At 35.1% G+C, this 19730-nt stretch overlaps 2 protein-coding genes across 3 annotated transcripts in view; one reads left to right on the top strand and one right to left on the bottom strand.

Moving 5' to 3' along the window:
• Positions 1–453: 453 nt before the first annotated feature.
• LOC132058278 (DNA-binding protein RHL1) overlaps positions 454–19730 on the bottom strand; it is a 101144-nt gene continuing 81867 nt past the window's right edge. The window contains exons 2-4 of the mRNA XM_059450828.1: positions 1846–2147; positions 673–783; positions 454–492 (exon numbers count right to left, since the gene is read on the bottom strand). Of these exons, the coding sequence (XP_059306811.1) occupies positions 469–492; positions 673–783; positions 1846–2109 (399 nt within the window). The 5' untranslated portion in view covers positions 2110–2147 and the 3' untranslated portion in view covers positions 454–468. The remainder of the gene's footprint in view (positions 493–672; positions 784–1845; positions 2148–19730) is intronic.
• On the top strand, positions 4177–13226 carry LOC132056368 (plastid division protein CDP1, chloroplastic). Of its 2 annotated transcripts, XR_009414756.1 has the most exons (13): positions 4177–4665; positions 6839–6952; positions 7030–7167; positions 7474–7578; positions 7673–7795; positions 8212–8580; positions 8805–8900; positions 8980–9099; positions 9710–9775; positions 9877–10659; positions 11143–11333; positions 12729–12904; positions 12982–13226. XR_009414756.1 is itself a non-coding variant. In XM_059448526.1 (12 exons), exons 1-12 carry the CDS (start codon positions 4357–4359, stop codon positions 12811–12813), a joined length of 2499 nt encoding a protein of 832 aa, XP_059304509.1. In that variant the 5' UTR covers positions 4177–4356; the 3' UTR covers positions 12814–13226. The 2 variants fall into 2 exon arrangements, 1 of the variants encoding a protein (XP_059304509.1); XM_059448526.1 differs by having other exon boundaries at positions 12729–13226.

Raw genomic sequence — 19730 nt, 5'->3', positions numbered from 1 at the left:
AAAAAAAGAAAAATTAACGGAAAAACAAATTTAAAAGAACAATATTAGTCTTGAATCAAATAAAAATCTAGAAGCGCAGAAAACTTTAGCCCATAAGTTCAATAAGTCAAAATATTGGGCATGCATGTTCAAGGACACGCACTCCCATTCTAAAGACTCCAGTAGCAAGCTCCTTAGCAGACAAAGAACAGAACCATTTATCATATGGACATTGCCAAATCACAAAACATATCAGAAATATGACAAACCATAAAACATATCAGAAGTATGGTCTTTGGCAAACTAAACTAAAGAGCCATTCTTGGTTCTATTTTCATTGAAAAGAGCCATATTCTTGGTTCTATTTTTCATTGTCATGAAACAATTCTGTTAGGTAAAAGACAAATAGTTCCTCTTGACTCATTCTAATTCCTGGGAGGATGGCTCCTACATACTTTCTTTTCGATCATCGGAAGGAGTATTTGGTTTCTATAGACAATATAATTCCACAGCCTGCAAGGGACTAATGAGAAGGAAAGTTCTAAATATGATGCCTTGATGATGATTAATACATTGTTCTTTGAAATAAAAGCGATTACTTAGGAAGACAAGTATTTGCAAAACGAAGCTCCTGCAATTTAAGTTGATACTAAGATAAACAGAATAAAACACAAAAGAGAGAGAACTACCAACCATATTGTCCAGGTAATCTTCGCACACTACATTCTTCCCACCTCTGGAGAACTGCATAGTCAGATAACCATTCTTTGGATATACAATTGTCCCAAACAACTTCATTTGACCCTGCAGATCCAATATGAAAAATAATTGACTTTAAGCTGAAATTTTACATGGAAATTTAAATACTACAAAGAAAAAGAATTTCATGATTTCCTATCAACGCGGATGCATCAACACTATGGGTAGCAAATGCAGTCATACCAACTGCCTTCAGCTTAGTAAAAATACAGGCAAAAGAAAATTCAAAAAATTACATACAAATACATTGATAATCATTCACACTAAAAATCTAAAAATAGAAGGAAAAATTAATTCCCACTTGATTCCCATAATTACTACGACTAGTAGTTTCTGAGCAATCAATCCCTAACAAGTAGGCAAATTTACCAGAGAGTTAAAATATTGTCCTTTGTTTCCTCATTTGCGAGTTTCTGACCATTAAGCCGTCACGTGCTAGGAAAATACAGGCACTTTTTGTTTTTGGAGATTCAAACTATGTAAACTTTGACAAATAATTTAAAATGTACTTTTTCATCATATTAACATGAGAAATATTGCAACTTATAGTACTTCTCATACAATTTTTAAAATTTTCAAAAACATATAGCTCAACATAAAATATTACGCCAGTTAGCCATATTTTCAGTTTATACAATATCATACAGCATTATACCTGGGGGAAAACAATTTACATAATGTATCAACCTTGTATAAACGTAAATAATAGTGTATAAAAGGTGTTTATACACAAAAATGGACTAAACCGGTTAACAAACTCAAAATATGCGCTACGTGTCATAAATATTTTCTCCTAGTAAACATAGAGCTTAATTTTCCCTTTTGAATATATCTACATTATAGTTTTAAAATATTAAGTTAATCGTATCCAATTTAGCTTCAAAGATTAGTCAAATTAACTCTCAGCAAGCAAAAAGTACCCCATAAGCTAGAAAAATTGCAACTTCTAGTACTACTCGTACAATTTTTGAGTATCTACATTTTAATTTTAACATATTAAGTTGATCTAATCCAATGTAGCTTCAAAAGATTAGTCAAATCAACTCTCAGGAAGCAAAAAGTACTACCAAATAAGTTAATTAAGTAAGTAAAAAATTATTATTATACCTGAGGGAAGTCAAGGTAGAGAATAGGGTTTTTAGTACCAAGGTCTTTAAGCTCACCAATTTTACCACCCGAAATCGGGGCAAGTAAACCCGGAAAAGAGAATAGGAAACGGTTTTTTCGCTGAGATTTGCGCAGAATATCTTTGCCATGGTGTTTAATCACAGTTTTTGATGGACTCAGTGGATTATTATTAACTCTTGATGGATTCTCTGAGAGCATTTGCTTAGAAATAGCTAGTTTTTTTAATCTCTTTTTCTCTTCCATATCTGGGTTTGGTTCTCCATTTGCTGTCTTCTTACCACCTCTAGCCATAATTTCTCCCTAACTGCGTATGAACTTTGAACAGTAGCTGCTGCTTAATAATACGAGCAAACAGTGAAGGAAGAAAAAAGAAAGCCAAACCCGCCATTTTATTTTATGTGTTTAATTAATTTAACTCAGCACGTAATTTGAAGGGGAAAAAAAAAAAACAAATTTAAATTAAAATGTGTCTAAGGTAAGTAACAAAATATTCTTTGAATTAGACATATTTTAAAGAGTAAATGAGATCTCTTGCCCCTACAATTTGAATAGGTTAACAAGGCTTCAATAAATTAAGGATATATTTGGATCAACTATTGAACGGAAAAGCATATGTGAGCTAAACTATTAGCTTTCTTTTGACCATAGATTTTGGGAACATATTTTCAAAATATTTTTTCAAATCTATGTTTGGCTATAAAATTTTGAAAACAAATCTTCAAATTTCAAATTCTAGCTCAAACCTGTTTTTGAATCAAGATCTATGTTTTGGCCTTTTCAAAAATTTTAAAAATTATCTCGGACTTTTGTATTTTATTAAAAAAAAAAAAACTATTTATGACCCACTAAAACATATTTCTATGTTTCCCCCATTAATCAAGAATACTTTAAAACGTAAGAATTATTTTGGAGGCTTGAAGCTATCTCCTAAGCAATCACTATTGTTTTGATCCCAAAAATTATGCCATTGCTTGTAATGTCAAAGAACTAATTATTGAGTCTCCATGTTCAAAGACGTCTCACATTTGCACAGATTGAAATGCAGAAAATAGTACGATTCAACAATAATATTACACAAATTGAGGTGCATTCAACAAGAAAATTACAAAATTAGTAAAATAGGAGTACTGAAATCAAATTCAACAACAAAATTAAAACACATAAGAATAATTTGGGAAGTGTGTTTGTTTGGTATGATTGGGTATTCTTGAGAGTATTTAGAACTTATGGATATAAGTCATGTTCTTTTTTTTAAAGCGAAATATTTTTTGAAAAACCTATGGCCAAACACATTTTCAAAATTTGAAAAACTTCACCCAAATCAAGTTTTTCAGATTCTTTTCGAAAATCTATGGCCAAATGCTAGTTTAATAAATGACATTTGCTCAATTTGGAATACTTTAACGACATGCGATAACAACAATAGAAGTTTCCAAATAAGACTAAACCTTATATCCAACAAGTAATATTGCATATACGAATTCATATTCTTAGCTAAGGTTTGCATAAATTCCGATAATTTAAAATTCTTAGCTAACTGGTAGTATTACACTTCTTGTTAGCGAAGTCTGCATATACATGAATACCTTAACAACATATCATAACAATAAATATACTTCTTTTTTTTCATTTTTCATGTAATTTTAGGTCTATCATGTCCCCTTTTGACACCTTTACTCATCTTAATTTTACACGTTCAGATTGAATGTATATATAGGTCGAAGCAAGATATGATCAAACCAAGATTATGACCCATCGTAATGTATAATTAAATACATACAAATACTACCAATCCAATAACATGTGTAAATAACTTTGACAAAATATGAAAAAGGAAATTATATCAAAGTTATAATCTACGACATAATTTGTGAACTTATAATTTTTCATTCTTTCTCGATATAAATTATGAAAAAAAATATTATGACCTACTTATAAAAGTTATTGCGCACATGTTATTTTTGCAGAAATTTGTGAACTGGAATAAAATTTCCGGGATGATCCCCAATATTTTCTTTTAGCCCATTGGGCCAATCCATTTTTAAGATAGTTCCAAACTTTGGAATCAGTAGTTCAGGATTTTCCCTTTCAATTTATTTTTTCTTTTTCCATCTTGTTATACAAATTCTCTCACACGTTAATCACAAAAAGGGCAAAAGCTCATTAAAGCAACGGTAATCCTAACGATTCTTTCATTCCAAATACGGCAAGGTATATAACTCAATCTATTGCATCCCAAGCAAGCTCAACTGTTTAGCAAAGCAAACACAATCACTGTAATTGATGGACTCGCTCTCTCCGTCCCATTGCTTTCCAGAGTTACAACATACAAATTGAAGTTTTTGCAGCAAAAATCAGCTCAACATTTCTTTCATTGTGTGTCATTTGTGAAATGATAGTCACTTGTTGTTGCAATGTTGATTTTGTCGATTTGTGAGTAATGCCACAAAAACTTCTTCAAAAACAGAACAAATATAGTAGTGTGTGTATATGACGGCAGTTTTTCATCAAGTGCCAAGTGCACTTTATTTATGTTGCATTGAGAATGACCTAAGCAAACTGTATTTCTACAATGCTGCTATAGATGTTCCAATCAGAGACAAAATCGATAAGAAATGGGGGAAATTCAGAGCTAGGGTTACGATTAACCGTTGTGGTTCCAGGAAGAGAGTTAATCGACGGTGGAGATTGTATGCCACTGATACTCGAGTTCTCGAAAGCAACACTGTAGACAGGAGTAATGCTAATGCTCAACCTTCAACAGTTCCTTCTATTGAAATCCCAGTCACTTGTTATCAGGTGCCCCCTTTGCCGCATTATTATGTATAGAAAAATGACTTCGATTGTCTGCTTTATCTGTAATTTTTGTGGAAAAGAGCTTATGTTGAGATTTTTGTAGCATTTTGAAGGTAGAAATATGCTGTTAGCTAATATTGCGATAAATTAATGTGCTCCATTCGTACTTTAGCACAATTAATATATCATATATTTGAAACAAATTCGGAATTAAACTGAATAGATGTATCTAGGGAGAATTCCATTTGAAGAAACAATTCCCTAGATACACATGTCGTGTTATTTCACAGTTGAATCAATTAACGGAGATACCCTAATTAATAGCAGGTCTGATTCCAGAATTGAATAGGTTGCCGGATAAGAAGATTTGTGCTAATTCAACAGTTCTGAAGTCATTGTGCAATTTGCTTGGGTTAGAAACAAATTGAAGCCGTACTGATCATACTTATACTAATTGATGGAAGATACCTGGTGCAAATAGACCGTGTTCAATTACTCACCTATCAGAGAAACAAAATGGATGCTTAATGAATGGAGCAGAAAACTAGATATTAACTATTGTTTTGGTTCATGGAAGTTCATCATTTTCCAATTATGGTTTTGCATGCACAAAGATGGGATAACTGTCCGGTTCTTCATCTTTTGACATTTGGCTTCCATTTCCTGGAAAACTAATTTTGGGAAACTTGACCAATGATAGAATTTCTTGTGGGATTACACTGGGTATGTTGTTGTTCTTCTTGTTGTTAGATTATACGATCACAAATGTTTAGGGCCAGTCAATAAAACAACAGCGAACATACGTTGCATGCTTATGTTTTAATTTTCTCCCAAACATAAGTAATTGGGGCTAAGGTTTAGTCGTTGTTGATACACATAAATACATTAGGCAAGGTGCATGAGTCTCTTTAGTTTGGTTAGAGATTTGATGTTAGTGTGGAAATACGTATGATGTTTTGAGAATCTCTAGCTAAAGTGAACCCCTTATTTGTAGAACATGAATACCTAGCCGTAACTAGTTTGGAATTGAAACACAGTTGTTGTTGTTTCAAGCCATGCCTTTAGCCTGTGCCACACAAAAGTTGTGTTCCACATTCCTTAGTAAATAAATTCAAACAACTTTAGTTGTCCTTGTATCACTAATATGGTGACCCCAAGCATCCATTTTGAACTCTAATTATGACTTATAAATAGTAATGCCGCTAAATTTACCATTTTCCAAACAAGAATAATGCCCTAATAAAAAAAGAATTAAATAGTACTTCCTTTGTCCCATTGTGTCACCTTTCTATAATTAGAATCAATTTAACTTTAAACTTCCCTTTTATCCTTAAAGCCAAGGTAGGGGTAAGGTCTGCGTACAATCTACCCTCCCCAGACCCCACATTGTGGGACTCACTGGGTATGTTGTTGTTGTTGTAGATGAGTTATAGCCACACAAATGTCTATGACTTGTTTTAAGCCACAAATTCCAAAAGCCTTTTTTGCTTTCTTAAACTCCGTGCCCAATCAAACACCGCCAAATTGGACGGAGGCAGTAATGTACTTGTGGTTTAACAAGTTAAATCTTAATGGCCATGTGTCAAATAGTGGGTTGATAATATCCAAAAATTACATAAATATATTGAAGAAGGGGTTTGACCAAAATCAAGTTCACCTATTCGAAGGTCAGCATAGACCAGAATAATGGGATAGAGTAAGTATACTTCATGTACCTGTCTCTGTTCTACACATTCCTTAATATGCAGGCAGGAAGCATTCTCCAAAACTGTTTTTTTGAAACTGGTAACTTTTCATTCTCCAAAACTGTTTTGAAAGTCTTGTGAAGAAAAAATGAGGCCGTATACAATGCAAAGTATAGGATGAACAATGTAATGATATGGATACACTGTATCTATGGATTCTTTATGCTAGTGAGATGAACACAGGTCCTTTTTGTAGTTATTTTTGCACCTTCTTGGTATTATATACTTTAAATAAAATAACCTCTTTTCTTTTTTATTTCCTTTTAATGTGCCTTTATTTACTTGGTCGGTGCTTTCAAATGGGAATATCTTTTGTACTAAGTCTAGCAAAGTTGATTTGGTGTCCAAGAAAGTGGTACTAAAGCTGAGATATGGGGAGGAGGGATCTTTCTATTTCTAAGAAATGATCACAATTTTGTATAAACTTGCAGATCCTTGGTGTCTCAGACCGAGCTGAGAAGGATGAAATTGTCAAGTCAGTAATGCATCTCAAGAATGCTGAGATTGAAGATGGGTACACCATGGATGCTGCTGTTTCTCGCCAGGTGGTAGCTGCAATCCTACATATTCAACTTTCTTATAGAGCTTATCTGTATTCTCATGCTTCGCTACATCTTTTCAGAATCTTTTAATGGATGTGAGAGATAAGCTTTTGTTTGAGCCAGAATATGCCGGAAATATAAAAGAAAAGGTTCCACCAAGGTCTTCTCTTAGAATACCATGGGCTTGGTTATCTAGCGCTCTTTGTCTTCTTCAAGAGGTAAGATACAATATACTATTGCATTTTCTGGAAAAAGTTGCGAAGTAAATAAAATAAATAGTATCACAAGACATATAACTGAGGGCAGATGAAGTTACCAGCCAAGTTAAGTTTGTAGCTACGGACTTTATCCATGGACCGGTGCCTTTCTCTTTTCTTTTAGGTTTAGCTTATTTCAGTATACACACTATATTCATACCTTGCTCTATTAGAATTATAATAATTTCTTAGATTGAGCAAGCGGATTACTTTCTTTGCAAGCTTGTGCAAATATGATTATTTACAATGTTAACAATATCCATTCAGGTTGGGGAAGAGAAGCTTGTGCTAAATATTGGACAAAAAGCTCTTCAACATCCAGACTCTAAGCCTTATGTTCATGATATTCTTTTGTCCATGGCACTTGCTGAGGTTAGGCAAAGAGAGAAAAGTTCATAACTCTATGCTTTCTTTTACTTGGGATTGTGTTGTGCTTGGGTTTCTTATTCTAGATGCTCTCTTGAAGTGTGCAATTGCAAAAGTTGGATTTGAGAAGAACAAAATTTCACAAGGATTTGAAGCTCTTGCTCGTGCTCAATGTCTTTTAAGGAGCAAAGTTTCTCTTGGGAAGATGACATTGTTATCTCAGGTTAGTCTTGTTTTAGTTTGGCTGTCTTATATCCAGAGTTTATTTTGCGAAAGCTAAGTTATGTTTTTCATCATCGTATTTGTCATTTTACATGTAAGTGCGGTAGTTTAGAAGTAGAACAAGATGGGAACCTAGTGTTAGATATTTAAGGTTGTGCTATGTGAGCGTGTACCAATTTTACTACATCCATCTCATCACCAGTGCATTCATTATCGTTCTAAAAGTAAGTGAAATAGATTAAAGATCTAGCATGAGTTAGATATAGAAGGTTCTTCTCTGTAAGAACGTGGAGCTATGATGTTATGACTATATTAGGAGTTGTTTGGTGGTCTCAGTCTCTGCGGCATTTAGTGCAAGTACTTTGTGATATCCTGTTTCTTATTTCTCATTGGGATTATGTTTAACCTTGCTCTTAGATAGAAGAATCTTTGGAAGAGCTTGCCCCTGCCTGCACATTGGAGTTATTAGGCATGCCTCGTACACCTGAAAATGCTGAACGGAGGATAGGGGCCATTGCAGCATTACGTGAATTGCTCAGACAGGGCCTTGATGTAGAAGCTTCCTGCCAAGTTCAGGATTGGCAATGCTTCCTGAATCAAGCTCTCAGAAAACTTATGGCTTCGGAGATTGTTGAACTCCTTCAATGGGATAATTTGGGTCTCACAAGGAAGAACAAAAAGTCCATTGAGTCACAAAACCAAAGAGTTGTAATTGATTTCAACTGTTTCTACATGGTTTTATTAGCTCATATTGCCCTAGGATTTTCCAGCAAGCAGATTGATCTGGTAATTACTATGTTGGTCTGTTTTTTATACTTGGATTTTCACTTGCTGAAGTTAACACAATAAAGTATTTTCACTTTGTTAAATTATAAGGTTGAATTGCATTTACTCTCTCTCTCTCTCTGTGTGGAGGATTATTCCAGTATCTTGCTAGATGTTTTACCTGAGAATGTCAGGAGACTTAATGCAGTAACATGTTAACAAAAAATTTCAATTGTTTATTGCAGATTAACAAATCCAAAATAATTTGCGAGTGTTTGATTTCTTCAGAAGGAGTTGATCTGAAATTTGAGGAAGCCTTCTTGTTGTTCCTTCTTGGGCAGGTAAATCTGTAATTTCCTCTTTCATTGGCTATGTATTTCATCTGCCTTGAGTGTTTGTCCATAAATTCTGTTAATACAGGGTGATGAGGCTGCAGCTACTGAAAAGCTTCGGCAGCTTGAGCTGAACACAGATACAACTTCACATAATTTAGCATCAGTCAAAGAAATGAAAGATGTTTCTGCTGCATCAAAACCGTTGGTATGTATTGCTTTACATGCTGTTAATCAGACTTTGAAACTATATGTCGTTCATATAGACTGATTTCCTGGTTTGTCCCTCTGCAGTTATTTCATTTTATTTTCTCTAGGGATCCTTACTTTTTTCTCTTGTAAAATGTAAATGCAATTTTCTGTGGCCCCAACTCCTCAGCACCAACTTATATTTGCTGACATGTTGCTCTTTTGCAGAGTCCACCTTTATGTAAACAAAACTAGGATATCCTGACCATAGATAAGGATAAAAGCAAAACTAGTTTTTATTTTTTTCCGTCAGAAAAATTCAGTTCTGATTTGAAGGCACCCTATTGAGTATTTTGGCATATACACTTACAAAGTCAGTGTTGCATGGACATTTTCCATTTGACCTTGATTTGATCTATTTCTAACTTAGGTGAACCTCTGGGTGCTGTATATATGTGTGTGCTTTTACCAATTTTGACCATTTTCTATATTGTTCTTCCATCTGCTAATTGTTGAAAGCTTAATCTGCATTCTTTTATCTAAGGGTGATATTTCTATCTGGGATAAATCTTTTGTTGAGTTGAGTTGAAGTTAAAAGTTTCTCATCAGAACATCTTGTGGATTTCCAGGAGACCTGGTTGAAGGATGCTGTGCTTGGCTTGTTCCCAGACACGAGGGATTGTTCTCCATCATTAGTGAGTCATGTTACGAAATGTTTGATCTGAACAGTACCTCATTATTGAGAGCTAAGTACCTCATTATTGAGAGCTAAACTAACTCTAAAGATTTGCAACAGGTAAACTTCTTTCGCGGCGAAAAACGACCTTTCGCTAGCAGGGGAAACAGAAGAGGTCTGCAGAACGCATCTCATATTAGTCATAGACCACTTGCACCTGCTATTCCACGGGAGCAAAGAGCTTTAGATGAACCACTTTCGTATGGTGATACTTCTCGACACCTCGGGTCAGCTGTGAAGCAGTTATCTCCACCTAATTTACAAGCTCAGTTGACTGTGGACAAGGTCAATGTGAGCAATGTTGGCGGGATGCCATCTGTTCAGTTAAAAAGAAATTTGGGTGCTGGACGTAAGGTTTGGGAAATTTGGTTGGGCCTGAATAGCATAGTTGAGAAGATAATTTTTGTTGTGTCAGTTGGATGCGTCATTTTTGTTTCGTTCAAGCTAATGAACATGCAGTTGTGGAGAACGAAAAATGGATCTGGTTGGTGGCCAAACACGCCTAGGATGACAAGCTCCCATCCCTGGAAAACGGATTTTCCTCAAGATCCTAGTTATAGGCATGCAAGCAATAAGAGAAGTGGCGTCATTGAGAAGTTGAAGAAGTTGCTTCCAAACTTCACAATGCAGATGGGGCAGCACCCACAAGTTTCTGGTCGCCAAAACTCTTTCTTTGCTGCTGGTCTATCACCTTCCGCAACAGCAGCTTACAAGACGCCAATGCCTATAGAGCAAGCTGAGACCCTTATCAAGAAATGGCAAACCATTAAGGCAGAAGCACTAGGGCCGGACCATAATATTGATGGTCTCTTTGATGTTCTTGATGAGCCAATGCTTGTTCAGGTGAGCTGCATTGGTTATTAATGCGTGATTTGCCTATAGGTATTGCTAGGAATCGTGGTGTTCAACATCAATTATTTTACTAACATATGTCCATTTTAAACGCCATTTGCATACCATAATAGTACATGTTCACTTATATGGTGCAATACCTTGTAGCGCAGTGCATGATACTCGGACTTGAAAAAAAGTTAAAATATTTAATTTCAGATTGTCAAACGCGATTTTCTTATCAGCTGAGCTCAAGTTGAGATTGTTGGGCTAAACTGGTTAAAATTGGTTATGTGAGATTCACTGAACAGTTTGGTTTTATGTATCTTCAAAGTTGTTATGATGAACTAGTGAAGTAATTCTTTTTTTCTAATATGCTGTGATTCTGGAGAAAGGTTGGACCTCATTGATTCTACAGAATGTCAAACTTAAACCGATGCTTTTTCCCACTTAAGTGCCTACTGCTGATTCATGTTCTTTCTAATTGTACAACAGTGGCAAGCCTTGTCTGAAGCAGCAAAAACCAGGTCGTGTTTCTGGAGATTTGTTTTGCTCCAACTTTCAGTTTTACGAGCAGATATTTTGACCGATGGGATTGGTCAGGAGATGGCAGAAATAGAGGCAATCCTGGAGGAAGCAGCTGAACTTGTGGATGAATCACAGGTTAAGAACCCAAATTATTACAGGTAATTAGTTATTGTTGAAAAGTTGCTTGTGGACGTCAGTTTGACTATGCTACTTCATTCTTTTTGGATTCTGATATGGCAGTTGTTTGCCCATGCCTGCATACCCTCTCCCCCACACCCCCGCACCCACCCAAAAAAAAAAAAAGGGAAGAAAGAAAGACGAAGCTCAAAGAAAAAGGGAAGTTGGAGAAGTGAAGGTGCTAGGTGCTTGATGTACTGACTCTCTGTGTCCGCTAGATATTTAACTTTTTGAGTGCCAGGAAAAAAGATTTTCTCTTGACAATTCAGACATGATTAAACTAGTGAGTTACATTGTACCTAAGATTTGGACTAATTCTGATTTTAGTATGTTGTGCTCAACATTTAACTCTTTATAATTCCAGCCTTTTGTTGCTCCCTTCGCTTACATTCTCATATCTCTGTGTAACCCATACCTTCCATAAATCCTTGGAACTATCATCCCCTCACTTAGTGGCACTTAAGAGGTTTGCCTAGATTGGGGAGGAGGAGTTGGTTAATTTGAGGATTTGGTGGCAAGCTGTAAGATATGGCGGAGTGGGGTGCAAAGTTGGAGGAAATATTTGCATAGAAGCAACAAAAGGGCTGGCAGTAAACAATGCTAGTTGAGTTGTGGTATTCTGCTCAACTTAATTCTGGTGCCCAAAGTTGTTCATGATGGGGCTCTAGAAGAATTAATTGGCAAGATAGTACTGATGTAGGGTGTGTGTTTTTGGGGTTGGGGGGTCAGTGTCAGGTAAGGTTACAGGATATGAGGAAGTGTGTGCAGGTTACAGAATGGTGGAGTGCGGATGCTGGTTGAGTTTTCAGATTTCTATTCCACTTGGTTGTTCTGTTAGTATACAGTCTAATTGGCTCATCTCTAAGAAGTTGAAGTTTAAGCATGTCCAGTAAAAGAATATAAGAACTAAAGTTGGTGTTAAGTTGTAATTTGAAGCCTGAAATTGCTTTATGTATGTCTCATTTGAGATAATTCATCATACTTTTAGAGCTACACATTGTAATATCACTAAAAAATAATTCACAATATTGTATACAAGTATTATCTATGTGTCAGGTGCTGAATTGATTTTTCTTTTCACATAAAATTTACTCGAGTGCTTTATATGGAGTTTGAGATTGGTCCATGGCTTCGTAGAGGTATATTCACCTTTCACACAAATCTGATCACTAGTAGAGGATTTGTTGATCACTTCAGTTGTCTGTTAGATGTTTTATCCATTTCTACCATGGCATCTCATAGCGAGCTATTTTGATATCATTTCCACAAAATATTCCCCCATGAATTAAGAGTTCCACCCCCTCTCTAGTCCCACAACAAATCCGTGTTTGTTGTCATATAAAACAACTAAAAGTTCCTTGGTGATCATCTTGCAGCACGTACAAAATTCGTTATGTTCTGAAGAGGCAAGATGATGGTGCTTGGAGGTTTAGTGAAGGAGATATTCTAACAGAGTCTTGACTTCTAGCATAGTGAGAGCAGAACTCTCAGTATATAAATCACAGCTTACCTGTATATGAGATATTCAAGCTGACATTGACTGCAGTTCGAGGTAGTGGTCTGTTCTGTTTATTTTACCTTCCTCTTCAAAATAATGCTTTTTTCTTTTATCCTCGTCAATTTTGGCAGGTAATTTCTGGCAGCATTAGTTGGTGTATTCTTTTTCTTTTCCTTTTATTTTTTTTATTTTTTTTGTTTTTTGTTTGACATGTTAAAATGCTGAAGGGAGTGGCTAATCTATTGTAGCGAGGTAATTAGACTATGAAAGTAAAATCTGATTTGTTAAACTGATTTCCGATGAAATCTGTTGGCAGTATCCAATACCTTTATGATTGTTTTACGGTATATGTGCTTCTTAAGAGAATTTGGGCAAACATCAGTGTGTTCATACTCAACGTCATTTCTACTTTACCTGTATTGAACTTTTGAAATTGTTATAAAATGTGCTGCCCCAGTGTATTCTGGTAAACTTTCGTGACTAACTCATCTTGACTTCGATGGCCGGAAAGATAATGTGGAAAGTCAATCGTTGTTTGGTCCCTAACCTGCACAAGTTATGATGGCCTACGAAAAACTATTGCTAGGTTTGCTCATCACAGGCCACCAAAATGTAGAGCGCTTATGGAAAGAACATCTTTGAATAAGAGTCGTTTTTGTATTACATGTTATACTTAAGGAAAGCACGTTCAAGATTCCACACATGTAATGACAAAAATAGCTAAATGCTCCATTACTTTATTGCTTCAGTTTTTATTTATTAAAGAAACTATGTTGCATAGTTCTGTTCTACTATTTCAGTATATAGGTGAAATTGATTATCAAAAAGAAAATTCTTGGGTTCATCCTTAACGATAAGATTATCGGTCCATCATTGGATTTTGAACTTCCTTTATGCCCTTAAATTAGACATCTACATGTTAAATTCTAATGCGTTGATATGATTTTGAGTTAATAGAGTTGTCAAAAAAGGTTTAAGACCAGCTGGACATATATCCGCTGCAAAGAAGAATGTTGGACAAAAGCCCACCAAGTTAATTGACGGTACCGTAGGTCAAATACGCAATCAAATGATTTTGAATTGACAAAAAAAGTTAAACATCACTTTGCCGTACACTCACTTGCAAAGAGAAATATTGGACAAAAACCATCAGCCCCATTATACCACTAGTCGGAGTTTTGACTAGAGGTGGGCGTTCGGTTTTATCAAATTTCGATCAAATTTTATTCGCCTATTTTTGATTTTTTTGAAGGTGGACACTTATCTAACATCAGAACCAAACTAGTTCGGTTGATTCTTTGTTTCGATTTTTTGAAGTTTGGTTCGGTTCGATTTCGGATTTTTCAATTCGATTTTTTTTGATATGATATTAGAAGCGATTTCATTTATCCTAATTCATATTCTCAAAAGCAATAAAACATAAAAGCGATAAATTGAAATCAAAATCAAATAAACGAGGATACACGAACAAAAAACCATAACCATAATATAGGATTCTTGGGTGTTATATACATACGGAAGAATAATTAAGAAAACACATAAAAGACATATATTAATCCTAAAGACACATCCTAGTCACCTTTTTTTGTTAAGGATATTTGATTTTCTCAATTGAAGTGGAAAATTAGGGATGCAAAAGCAAAACATTTTTTTGCGCGGAGTGCCCTTCTTTTGGGGTGGTCTTTAAATTTTGCCCCTCATATTTGTGGTCTTTAAATTATGCCCCTCATATTGTGGTCTTTAATTTTTGCCCTTCGCATCGCTGACTTTGAGCTTTCGCGCGGGTTCGAGTTCGAACCCCCGCTCAAAATTAAAAAAAAAAAAAAAAAATCGCAAGACAAGGTTTGAGTCGCGTGTATGCCGGACCGCATACTTTTTTGTTAAGGAATTACAAATTTTATGCGGACCAAGATACTATTAAGTACGCCCTTAAAGCAAAAGTATGCGGGTCCCTTTGATAATCACACCTTTCCACAAAGTTATGCGGTGGGGGAGCATACTTTTAATGGGCAAACTTTTATGGGACCGAAAACGCAACTTTGTGAAGGAATTATCAAAGTTATGCGGACCGGATACTTACGAAGTACGCATTTATAAGGCATAAAAATAAATCGGTCCCGGTGATAACTTTTGATAATTCCTTCAATAAAGTTATGCGGTGTATATACTTTTGGAGCAAACTTTTATGCGGACCGGCATAACTTTGTGAAGGAATTATCAAAGTTATGCGGACCGGATACTTACGCTAAGTCCGCCCTGTGAGTATAAGTATGCGGTCCGCATAACTTGGTAATTCCTTAACAAAAGTATGCCGGTCCCAAGATAGCGAAATTTAAACTTACTGTTTTGCGAATTTTTTTTAAAATTTTTTGACCGCGTGGGTTCGAACACTGAAACTATGGGGTGTTAGCCGAAGGGCAAATTTTAAAGATTTCAAATATGAGGGGCAAAATTTAAAGACCACCCCGAAAAGGCGGGCACTCCCCGCGAATTGCCCAAAACGAACACACATTCTACAATTGGATTTTTTTTGGGCTTAAACCTAATGGGCCTGGACTATTTTAATTTTGGAAAATTTACTTGTCATAGCTACCCTAAGACTTATTTATGAATAATAACAACCTTATTTTTTATTTAATTTTTGTAGCTTTATTTTTCCAAAATTACATATCATAACTGGTCCAATAACTTTTGAAATACATGTACCTCTCTATTCTCCTCACTACACATTTAAGATTTATCATCTTCTCCAAACTCTAAAAAAAATTCTCTCTCCTCTCTCCCACTACCCTCCCGCCGCCTCTCTCCCTCCTTTCTCTATCTCCGGCCTCTCTTCTCCTTCCCCGAAACTTCGTGAGGCAAGCGGCGTTAAAGCTCGTAGCAATATCGTTGTTGCACAAGTTGTTCTTTGCTTCTAGTCGAATAACAACCATGACTTTACTCCGCCGTTTCGCTAAAGCGCGTCGATGTCCATACCGTTGCTCTGTTGTTGATGATGATGAGGTGGCAGCGACAATGGTGGAACAACACCAAATCTGAGAATACACTCAGATCTGAAAAAGAGGGAGCAGTGGATTTCACCGGAGCCGCCACCACCACCATCACCATCATTACTACCGTCTCCATCTCCAAAACTCGAAAAAACCTTAAGGTTCTAGTTCTTCGGATACGAACTCCATATGCTTCATGTATTAATGGTTTTTGGTGGTGGTTCGGTATGGTTTTTGGAGTGGAGGAGGACAGTGGTGGATCGAAGAAAGGCGGCGGAGGAAGGAGGAGGTTTTTTCCAGTTTGTTGTGGTGGTTCGGTAGGGTTTTTGGAGTGAAGCAGGATGGTGGATCGGAAGAAAGGCGACGGAGGAAGGAGGAGGGTTTTTCCAGTTGTTATGGTGGTTCGGTACGGTTTGTGGTTGTGGTGTTTTAGTATATTTCTGTATATTTTAGTATATTTCGCTATATTTCAATGTACTGTTTCAGTATATTTCTATATATCTCAGTATCTTTGTTTCAGTATATTTCGCTCTATTTCAATGTATTTCTAATTTACGAAACAATTTCTGATACATTTCATTATATTCCATTGTATATACGCATACTACAATTTTATATTTCTTAAACAATCAACCATATTTTATTGTATTCCAGTGTATATTTTTTCTGTATTTGGAAGTATTTCTAAAAGATTGGAATGGAGTAATTTGGAGAGCGAAACGTGGGTTGTTACGGAACTTCAGCCGTTATGCGTGATGTATGGTTGATTTAATTTGACTTACCATTTAAAATGAAAGAAGAGAATATGTTCCATAAATACAGCCTATTTTTACTTTGCCAAATTTTATATTTTCGTGTATTTCAAAAATGCCAAATACAACCGAATACAACAAAAACCAGCAAAAAACTTTTGAATGGAGTGATTTTGATAGAGAGACGTTAGCTGTAATGGAACCTCAGGAGGTTTGCGTGAATCATGGAACCATTAATACAAATTACCATATAATTTGAAAAAGATTTTTATTGCCATAAATATAGCTTTTTTTTTTATTCAATGACCTGTTCGTATTTTATTTGTATTTCAAAAACGCGAGATACACTTGAAATACAACCAAAAGCGACTACGAATTGTTAATCTTTAACTTATAGCTATAACTTGTTAGAAGCTGTTAAAAGGTAGTTATTTGTGTAAGTTTTACTTTAATTTTTTTGGTAATGTATTAAATTTCGGTTTCATCTAAGTTCAGTTCGGCTATTTCGGTTTCGGTTTTTTGAAGGTGAACACCGAACACCGAACCAAACTAGTTCGGTCCAATTTTTCAATTTTCGGTATTTATGCCCAGCCTTAGTTTTGACGGGTGGTCTTTTTGTAGGGGTGGGCATGGTGTGGTAGATACCGATTATCATATCGAAATTGAAATTTTTTATACCGCAGTTTCTGTATTATGGTGTTCGGTACGGTATTTAGTATGCATTTTTAAAAAGTATGGTATTCGGTACGGTATTCAGCATTCATAAAGAAAATACCGAAATACCGAATATCATACCGAAGTATATAATTACATATACAATTCATATATCTTAGTATTATAATACTAACAAATATATAAACTAGTATTATTAGAAACTAATTGTTTAAACGTTGGAATTTTGACTACTCTATCTTGATTTAAATGTCTTTTTTGTGTAATCTTTTGAATATTTTTACATGTGTAAGGTGTTTAGTGCATAATAATCGAGACGTTTTTTAAGTAGTGGAAGTCATAATTCTCCACGATATGAATATATGTAAGTTGAAGTCGGACAAACTATGGTACCGATTTACCGTACCGTAAAATATTGAATCATACTGAATTAATTTGGTACGGTAATGATATAGTATTTTTAGAGATCAAAAATCAAAATTACCATGCCGAAATTTTAAATATCGTATCATATCGTACCATGCCCACCCGTAGGTGCTGCCCCTTTATTTAACTTTTGTGTTGTTTAAGTAATCTGGCCAAAACTAGCCTCGGTACGGCACCCGAAAGAAAATGAAAAGTGGCCCTTTTCAAGTTTTGCGGGGGCCAGGAATGACTTTAAACCATAATCTCCATTCTACTTAATTGGACATACGTGAGATGAAATTAGCTTTGGATATGCGATTTCATCTCTGAGTTCATCTCATGAGATGAAATCCGAAATCATTCAAAAAGACATGATTTGGGATTTGAAAATGATTTGGGATTGGAATCATGATTTTAAAAAGTATAAATATAAAATTTGACTCAATACTTATATTTTGTAAAAAAAGACCCATAAGTTAGTAGATATATTTACCAATCATGTTTACCAACCATTTGTATTAAATATTAATCTACAGGTTGGTAAAATATTTTCAACAATTAATTACTCCCACCAATCATATTAAATTCTACCATGTGAAGAGATTGTTCGTACCATGTGGGAGGATTATATTAAAGAGTAGTTACATTACTATTCATGTTGAATTTTCCTTTTTATTGAACTAAAGTTTGATCAATCGATGTTGTATTTTTTAGAAAGGCCTTCTAGTAGCGTATTAATTTTATTATGAACTATGATTTACTCATTTAGTAAGATTGTATAAGAATGAGAAAAATTTTGACGGTTTTCACAACTTGTGGGATTTTTATATTTATAAAAAAAATGAAAACTTAAGAAATTCAAATTGCATGTCCAAATATGATTTCATCTCATTTTAATTTTTATTGTTAAGTGTTCACAAATTACGATGGACTGACTTTCCTTTTTCTTTAAGTTGTTTACAAGTTTTATTAGATTAATATTGCTTGCTTGTGTTGTTCAATTATTCTTAAATGAATTGAAGCATTTTAGGTTACCAAAATACATGTGGCCATATTGCTATACTAATGTTTGCATCCGTTTTGGACACTTGATCGAATAATGAAAGGTACATTCAACAAAATAATACTGCACCTTGTCTTATTCGATGTTCCCCTATAAACAATATTATTCGTCATATGCCTTAGAATTTAAAAGCTCACAATTTGCTTTGCTTATGTTGCGAAATACCGCAAGTTACAAAACAATACAATAATTTTGATTTCTGCTATATTTGTTATACATTAATTATCTTATTTATCTACAGTAGCTAATGCTCCTTCCTTTCCGGACTGTTCTATCATGACTTTCTCACTTTTATTATTCCTCGCTTTCATATTATTTTTGATATCTTGTCACTGTCTGATTTTTATCTTGTTTTTTTCTCGGCGGTCTTTCGGAAACGGCACTACCTTTTAAGCGGGGTTAGGTGGGGACACCTCCTGACCCCCCCCCCCGCACTTACACGCGAAATCCTGATTGGCTTCTTTGTTGAACGAAGAAAGAGTATGATAGAAATTATGCTAGCTAGTTGTTTTCGACAACTTTAAAAGATAGGAATAAAAGTTATAGTATAATACATCCCTTCAAATCTGGCCTCGTTGGAACACTCCAACTTATAAAATGATCATCTAAACACCTTCAAATTTATGCACACATCAAAAGATTTTGTGTTTACGTGTTCAACTTTATATAAGTCGAGGTGCCCACTCATACACTCTCAAAGTTAGAGGGCATACTTGTCGGTTGAGGTCAAGTTTGAGAGCATATTCATGTATTATCCAAAGTTTTTTTCGGAATTAACGAAAAGGGAAAGAATGTCATGTAAATTGGGACGGTGGACTAAACATTAGTCTCATAAAAAGGATATTGGTGAATTTTATCCAAATCGTACAAGCCTGGATTGGGTCTCTTCATTCTTGGCAATTGGGCCTAAAAGGAAAGAGCTAAGCCCATTGACTAAAGGAAAATAGATACCTCGTAAAGTCCTCCTTTATGTCATTTTTTCCACGTTTGTCGATTCC

Source organism: Lycium ferocissimum, chromosome 5, assembly GCF_029784015.1.
Source record: "Lycium ferocissimum isolate CSIRO_LF1 chromosome 5, AGI_CSIRO_Lferr_CH_V1, whole genome shotgun sequence".
Lineage (NCBI taxonomy): Eukaryota > Viridiplantae > Streptophyta > Magnoliopsida > Solanales > Solanaceae > Lycium > Lycium ferocissimum.
This window is presented reverse-complemented; position numbering and strand designations above follow the sequence as displayed.